Source organism: Durio zibethinus, chromosome 19 (assembly GCF_047325235.1).
Source record: "Durio zibethinus cultivar Kanyao isolate XHJ-2024 chromosome 19, ASM4732523v1, whole genome shotgun sequence".
Lineage (NCBI taxonomy): Eukaryota > Viridiplantae > Streptophyta > Magnoliopsida > Malvales > Malvaceae > Durio > Durio zibethinus.
This window is the reverse complement of record NC_143180.1, coordinates 23,475,033-23,483,803: the sequence shown is the minus strand read 5'-3', so window position 1 is coordinate 23,483,803 and position 8,771 is coordinate 23,475,033. Positions and strand designations below refer to the sequence as shown.

The 8,771-nt window shown below is 32.5% G+C and overlaps 1 protein-coding gene across 1 annotated transcript; it reads right to left on the bottom strand.

Moving 5' to 3' along the window:
• Positions 1-2,460: 2,460 nt before the first annotated feature.
• On the bottom strand, positions 2,461-5,322 carry LOC111309424 (wall-associated receptor kinase 5-like). Its single transcript, XM_089748871.1, has 3 exons — positions 4,330-5,322; positions 3,957-4,067; positions 2,461-3,833 (listed from the first exon to the last, which is right to left on the bottom strand). Exons 1-3 carry the CDS (start codon positions 5,261-5,263, stop codon positions 2,644-2,646), a joined length of 2,235 nt encoding a protein of 744 aa, XP_089604997.1. The 5' UTR covers positions 5,264-5,322; the 3' UTR covers positions 2,461-2,643.
• Positions 5,323-8,771: the final 3,449 nt, after the last annotated feature.

Below are 8,771 nucleotides of genomic sequence, written 5' to 3'. Positions count from 1 at the left end.
CCTTAAATAATCTGCTCATAAAAAATAAAGGCGATTATTGAAGGCGTTTTTTACCAAAAACGCCTTGAATAATTTGCCTAAAAAGTTGTAGAGGATTATTGAAAGCGTTTTTGATCAAAAATGCCTTCAATAAATCTTTTTGTCAATGAATCTACAAAAAATAGAGTAGCGTTGTTGGTTAAAACATACAGTCGTTAATCATAAGATTGTAAATTCGATAATTCTTTTCAACATTTTTTAGGTGCCAAAAACGCCTTCAATAATCCCTTAAAAAATTCAAAAAATATTGAAGAGAGAAATTGAACCTACGATCTTATAATTAATTATCGTATACTCTATTTTTGATAAATTTATTGACAACAATTTTTTAGGGGAATTATTGAAGATGTTATTTTGTAAAAAACACCTTCAATAATCGCTTTTATTCTTTATGAGTAGATTATTCAAGATGTTTTTTGTTTGAAATGCTTTCAATAATCCCTCATAAAAAAATTGAAAGGGATTATTGAAGGCGTTTTTTGCACAAAACGCCTTCAATAATCTCCTTATAAAAAATAAAAGGCATTATTGAATGTGTTTTTTGATAAAAAAATACCTTTAATAATCTTCTATAATTTTTTAAGAGAATTATGGAAGGTGTTTTTTTTGTAGAAAATACCTTTAATAATCGCTTTTATTTTTTATGAGAGGATTATTCAAAGCATTGTCTATCAAAAATGCCTTCAATAATCACTTCAATTTTTTAGAAAGGATTATTCAAGGTGTTTTAATCAATAAATGCCGCTAATTTTTGTCTTTAATGGCGTTTATAAGTAACAACACCGCTATTTGAATATTTAGTGGCGTTTTGCTAATAAACGCTTTAAGTTTTATAAAAACACGAAAGTTAACGGTGTTTGTAAGTGAAATGTCATTACAAAACTGCAACTAATCTTCCATTTTCTTGTAGTGTGAGAAGGTCTACTAGTATTGATTGTTGAGTGATTGATATATTTTGATGTACGTTTATAATTCTTTATAACTAGTGGATCTTATTTCTTATCTATGAATGTAGGTCGGTTTGACCGAACCATTTTAAATTATTATCTTTTATGTGATTGATTGATTGTTTGATTATATTTTCATTGATATGATTGGATCAAAGCTTTTTAGCCTAACACATAGAAGTATATAAAAGAAAACCCCTTTGGAGATGCTTTAACAGCTTTCATTTACTATTCCTAATATCATAAAGTTGGACGAGTTTATTGCTCACCAATGAAAATGATTCTTAACTGTTCCTTTTTTTTTGGCCAAATATTACATATTTGAAACTTTCAAACTACACCTGTAGGAAGCTAACATATCTATCTAATTTTGTAGATTTATTCGTCAGCTGTTATCTAGCTGTAAGATTCTAGTCTTCTTTCATTTTTTTTCTTGAGTTATCTACTAATCTGATATTTCTTAGATCTGAATGGTTTGTCATCCTAGTTGTAAAATCTAGTTAATGTACGATGGGCTGAAGTTTGTGTCTGATGCATAGTCTAAATCAGCCATGGTTTCCTTGGGCTATTTTTTAGTTTGTTGAGTAATTGCTGCTGCTTTATGATGGATAAGGTCTGTAATAATACCCATTTTAAGTTACCCTGTCAGTATATATTATTATGTATGTACTGCTCTACATTCTTATGTAAGCTTGTAACAAATTGAGTGCTCATTACCACTGGCTGTTTTCTGGTTGAGACTGTACAAATTGAAAAATGCAAGGCATGTGTGGCCCAAATGTATTTATTGTGATGGGACTGACCTTGATGAATTGGATTTATTCTCAATCAATGAATTAATTGAAACTAAATGGCAGAAACTAGATGAATGAATTTAATGTCCTAAATGTTGTTTTTGTGAATTGTTTTCATTGTGGTATAAAGAATAAAGATTTGTATTTGCTTCAAGTTTTACAACTATCTTTGTCTAAAAGATAACATTCATCTTTTGCAGGACAAGCCAACAAGATGAATTAGAAGTTCTATAGGGAATGGGGAGTTGGACAAGGAGCATGGGGATCCAAATGGAAAAACCCATATTTAATTTCACTGGTTGTTGTGGCTTGTACATCTAGGTTATTGGTTTTCTTATTTCTAGCATGTTGTAAAGTATCAATTCAGTTTCATAATGTTAGTCCAGCTGTAGCAGAAAGCTGCATGGTTTGGCCTTTTTCTTTGATAGGACTACTGGAGCTATGAATATCTTACATTGTACAGAAACACAATTTTTCCTCATGGAAGGTGGTCAGCTTCACATCTTACTTATACTACTGTGTTTTGATAATCTGATTATGCTACTGTGTTTTGATAATCTGAGTATTCTGTTAATCGGTATTAGGATTAATCCAACTACCATTAGGTTTGTGTTGCTATATTTGATGCAACCGTATATATATGTGATAGTATTCTTATGAAAATGCCTACCGATTGTTTTAAACTTGTTAGGAACCTTTATGAACTTGTCTTAAATAATTAATACCAAATGGTTAAGTCTGAAACACTTAAGCAAACTCAGTAGACAACAACAACAAGGATTAGGTATCATAAAAAATAGCTTAGGTTCACCAAATTTTACAAAGCAAACAGAACGTACAAAAAATCTATGTCTTGTGGATGCTCATCGTCCTGGGGTGTCTAATGAAAGTGACAGGTTTGTTGGTGTGCCACTGTATTTAGTATTTGATGATGAACTGTGAGCCGGGTATAATTCTGCTTGTTCATGCAACAAGCTCAAAGCCTGCTCACAGTTAGCTTGACCCCATGGATGTTTCTCAAGTTTTCTCAACTCTATCAGCTCTATAAGCACTTCTTTCATTGAAGGTCTTTCATCCCCCCTCAACATCAGACATCTCATAGCCAGGTGAGCAACTGCTATCAGTTCTTCTCTATTCTCCTCGTTTGCAAGTTCGGGCTCTAGGATCTGGAGGAGATGATCCTGTTGCATTGATAAAATGAAGTAAGAAGATAGGTTTCTTTCAGGCTCTGGTCTTGCAAAAGATACTGGTATCTCACCAGTAAGTAGTTCCACTAACACAACCCCATAGCTATAAACATCACTCTTTTCTGTCAACTTGCTTGTCTGGAAATATTGGGGGTCCAAGTAACCAAATGTACCTTGGACTAATGTAGTAATTTGAGTTTTATCGATAGGAATCAACCTTGAAGCTCCGAAATCTGACACTTTGGCAATGTAATTTTCATCGAGTAATATGTTGGCAGATTTGACATCTCGATGGATGATTGGAATCGAGGCTGCAGAGTGAAGGTAAGCAAGTGCGCTAGCAGTTTCTGTGGCGATCCTTAGACGGATGTCCCAGGATATTGCGCCTGCCTTTTCGGAATTGTGAATGTGATAGTGAAGGCTTCCATGGGCGACAAATTCGTAGACCAGTAAAGGGACTTCAGTCTCCAAACAACATCCCAAGAGCTTGACTACGTTGCGGTGGTTGATTTGGCTAACAACAACAACTTCATTGATAAATTGTTCAATTTGGGAACGAGTCTCTATTTTCGACTTCTTGACAGCAACTATTTCATTGTCTCCTATGATACCTTTATAAACCGTTCCATTCCCTCCTTCGCCGAGGATTCGACTCTTAGAATAATTGTCGGTGGCCTTTGCCAACTCCTTGGCCGTAAAAATTTTTGTTGTCTCAACAGCACTTTGACGGGAAGAATTTTTCTGCTGCAATAATAGTCCCCCATTTTCAAGAAAGAACTTTTCTCTGAGCTTGATTAGTTTTCTTCTCTTTAAGAAGAAGTATGTGGAAAACACTAACAGAAACAGAACCAAAACACTGACGAAAGCTGCATGAATTAATCATAGATATATATAATATATATATATATATATATATATTTTAAGAGCTCTTCCTCGAAAAGAAACAAAAAAGAAATAAAGCAAAACGGTGTGTTGAGTTATATAGTTACCTAGAACAAGCAGGAGCAGCCGAGAAAGAAATTGCTTGCAATGATAACTTCCCAGTGTATTAATACACTTATGATTGCCTTCACATGGATTGTTAATGCACTCATCGATGTCTTTCGCCAAATAGAACAAATGACATCAGTATATATATATATATATAGAGGTTACTGACTTATATAGAGTAGTATTATGGGGAAAACATGAGCATTAATTTATAGGGGAAATTAAAAAAAAAATTGACAGAAACATGATGTACTGGTTATATGCTCAAACTTCAACAGCATTTAGAATATTAAAAAGATTAATTATAGACGATGTTGAACAAGGGTGATGAAAGAGTTGAGTAGTATATAGGGAATAATAAGTAAGCCATACCTTGGCATCCCGGGCTACAATAAGGGTTCCCTTGGTAACCTTTTTGGCAACTGCAGCTATAGCCTTGACTATCCTTTACTTTGTAATCCACACAGTCGCTATTCCCCTTGCAGGCATAAGTGTTCGAGTCTCTTTTAGCTTCTTTACAAGTGTGGTTGCTCACAGTCCAATCAAGAACCACAGTAGAATGCTGTATCTTAGTCAAAAATTTATGATCATCATCAAGATCAGATGCCTCGAAACTGTAGTTTTGTTGGTCCACTAAGAAAGCAGATCCACAACGATAGGGCATCGAGATCTTTGTTTCATTAAGCACTTCCTTTATTTTTGATTCATTGAAAATGTTACCCACAATCGTTTCAACTATTTTAAGACGATCAGTAATAGGGACCTCGCAGCACCCAATCCCAGAGCAAGATCCGTTAGTCTTGTCCCCGCGCTTAACGTGACACAAAGAGAGGCACCCAGTGAGAAGCTTTCTCTTTCCAAGTTTGATGATGCCCAGAGAGTTACATCCAGTTACAACGAACTTGTTTTGAGACAGTGCGAATGGAGTATCAGTCAAATTAATCATGGTTGTCTGTCCTTGAGTTTCAGATCCATTGAGTGCCAAGCAGGTGTGAGTCACAGATGCAGGGACAGAATTCCTTACTCGTACCCGATTTTCAGCTAAAGAAATGTTTACTACCTCATATTTCGTAGCATCTAAAAATGCTTTTGCTGGGTTTTTGGAAGTGTTGCAAGTAATGCGAAATCCCTTTAGATAGCTTCCCTTTTCTACGCCAAAAGGGTAAGGAATTTTAAGATGCCCACAACTGGAACTGCAGTATTTAGGCGCCTTGGGTTGTTCTTCCACAGCTACTACAGCTGATACCATAGATGTTGCCAAGACGAGCCATTGGAGCTTCGGCAAAGGATGCTTTAACGAAAACATGCCTTTCTTTTATGGTTGCGAAATATCAAATGACTAATTATAAGCAACCGATTCAAGATAATATAAAATGTTATGACAGTGCTGTAAAGCCACTCATCTGATACAATCATTTCACACACTCACTTCTTATTTTAAGGATTTATGTGAAAGATATTAAAATTTGTGTAAATATTTTTTAATATAATTTTTAATATATTTAAATAAATTTATATATAAAATAATTATTTTTGTTTTATAAAAATTTAAAATGTATATAAAAATTAATAAAAATATATAATTTAATTCGATTATTTTTTTATTTTTTTATATTTAAATTTAAATTTGATTCAAATTAAATATATATATATTTAATATTTAAAATTAAACTAAATAAAATCAAAAAATTCAATTCAAATCAAACTAACTACTAAAATTTTAAATTAATTTTTTATTTTTTTAATTTTTTTCACTTCTAACTTTTTTTATTGAAATTCTTAAATATTCACTTTTATTCTATATATAAAAATTATGACCGAGGATGGATCATAAGAAAGAGTTTGAAGGGACTTGCCTTCCAAAATAAGTTCTTAAAAAAAGTAGCATTACGATATTAAGAAAGTAAGGTGTTAAAAACTGATTAAAAATTAATTCAGTTGGCAGAAACTTTCCTTTTTGATTCTATAAATAAAATTGAAAGAAATACATTTTGATTATATTGTTTTATCGAAATTGTTACAACCGGAGGTATATGTAAATATAAATTAATTGAATAAATTTCAATAAAAATTGGTGAAAATAATTAAAATTTAAGGTTTGAATATAAAATATTCAAATTGAAATTTTTATGATATATTGATAGATAATATTTAAATTTAAAAGATTTTATAAATTTTATAATTTTTTTTATAAATTGATGATTTATCTTAATTTAAAAGATAAATTAATCTTTTTTTTATTTTTAATTTTTTTTCAACAAAAAAATTAACTGGATTAATTCAAAATATAAACAGTGATTTTTTTGTAAACAAAGTTGTAGTTTGAAATAAAAAATTGTTATAAGTTTTATTTTTTAAAAATAATTTTATAAATTAATTAAATTAAAATTAAAATTAATATCGTCATTTAAAATAAAATTTTTTACATCATTGCTCACATCACATTTTTAAATAACTGATTCTCTCTTATCTTAACAGCTTGGATGTCATTATAAATCAGTAGTGATTCAGCTCGAAACTCCATGTTCTATCTGACAATAACTACCACTATAAAATTTTATTTTTTTAAAAGAAATTTTAAAAATTCACGTCCAATCAACTTTACTTTACGTGAAGTCTTTGGCAATATCTATTCTCAGTTAAACTCCTTTCTTTTCCGCATTAATCTTATCTTGTAAATCTGAGGGAGTGTAGTTGCCTTCTCCTTTTTACTGGCATTGGATGACTCTCTGTTTCAAGATTTGACATTTCGTACATCATGTTTTTGGTGACTCATCAGTTTGTAATGATTTCACGCATGTGATACTTTCCATTTACATGGTAATTATTAGTTATTAATTTATTTATTTTTTGTTGTTGGCACGATTGAATTTGATTACAGTAAAAAAAAAAATTATATTTTTTTTTCAATAATTTTTTTAACACAATTTATGATATAAAAATGTCATGTTGATTTTTTTTATGTTTCAATCACACATTTTTAATCTGATAAAAATCTCAAAATTAAAGCTGTATTAATTACTAAAACCTTAATCGTATTATTTGTGTTGTGTATGAAAATGACACCGATATTATTTCTATACACAACAATAAATAATAAACTCTTATATTATTTTTATACATAAAATTTGATCCGATTTTTGCCTAGTATACCTCAAAACTAATTTTACAAGGAGCCTCTCGACCTGGGCATTTTTTCATGTGGGTTTTTCCCATCCTTAACCGCGTTGGAATTTCTCTAGTTTGCAACTTCTCTTATTTGCGCTTTTCTTTATCAACTTAGTAGAAATTGGGTGTCATATCATGGTTGAAAGTTTTGCTTCAAGAAGAGGTGTAATTTCTTTAAAGTTCTAAATTTTGCAAACTTTTCTAAAAATGTTTTAAAGAGGTGTTCTGCTTTTGTTGAAGTGAATTAAATGTTAAAATGGAAATCATATGTTTGTAAAAAGATTTAAAATTGAGAATCAATTAGGTGACTCTTAACTCATTAGAAGTGATATGTGAGCTAAAAGAATAATAGCACCTGCAATGACGTAGCAGAGGAGGAGAGAGAGGAGAAGGGAGCGATCTGGTCTCACGCCTCATGGCTTCACCCACCGTATGTCTACAAAGCACGGACATGCGACTACTCTTTCTGTACCGATGTTGTATTCGTGTTTGACACGAACAGACTGTCGATACAGTAAAATGTTAGGAAAATGGGGTCCAGTCCCATGTAAGTGGTTTTGGACCAAGTAAAGGCCATGGGCCTTGATCTTTTATTTTACACAGAGCCCTAGCTACTTAATAAAAAAAGAGGTGGGGTTGTTTTATGTGGGTGTCGACAACCAAGCAGAGAAAGAAGAAAAGCCAGGAAAAGCAGAGAGAGAAAAAGGAGAAGGGAGAGTTGGTTGAACGGAAGTCAATCCGTGGTCCGATTAAGTTGGAACCTTGTCAGGAGGTTTATAATTCAGAGTTCTACATTCTGAACGGTGAAGATCGGGTTTGAAGCTCTCTAGAAACAAATCCAGGGTGTATTTGTTGAGTCACTTATTTGGTGAGATTTCTCCAATTGTTTCTCTAGTTGTTGATTAGCTCTAGTTTTAGCTAGAGAAGAACTTTGTATAACTATTATTTGATAGTGAAGATTTTTTTGGCGGCCCGTGGTTTTTTCCCTCTATACTGGAGGGTTTTCCACGTAAATCTTGGTGTGCTTTATTTTTCCTGCGTATTTGATTATTGATTGTTGTCTATTGCTTCTGTATTGTTGTGATTATTGCTTCAGGCGCAACAAGTGGTATCAGAGCGAGGGTTATTTTGAGACATCGATACAGAAGCAACCCAGGATAGAAGTAAATTCTGTTTGAGATCATGGAAGGTGATACAGGTTCCATGATAAAATTGACAGCATCAAATTATTCAATTTGGAAGCCTATGATGGAGGATCATCTATACTGCAAAGATTTGTATGAGCCAGTATTGGGTGATTCGGCTAAACCAGCAGATATGAAAGATGAAAGCTGGAAGAAGCTAGGTAGAAAGACGCTGGCTACAATCAGAAAATGGGTTGATATCAGCGTGTTCCATCATGTAGCGCAGGAATCGGATGCTCACATTGTTTGGGAAAAATTGGCAGCATTGTATGAGAGAAAAACAGGTATGAATAAAGTTATGCTTGTTAAAAAGATTGCAACTTGTAAGTCTAAACATAAATCTAAGTTTAGAGGTAAAGTGAAGTGTTTCCATTGTGGTAAGGCTGGTCATATAAAACGAAATTGTAGAATCTTGAAGCAAGAGCGAAAAGATGAGAAAGGCAAGAGTTCAGATGATGGCAA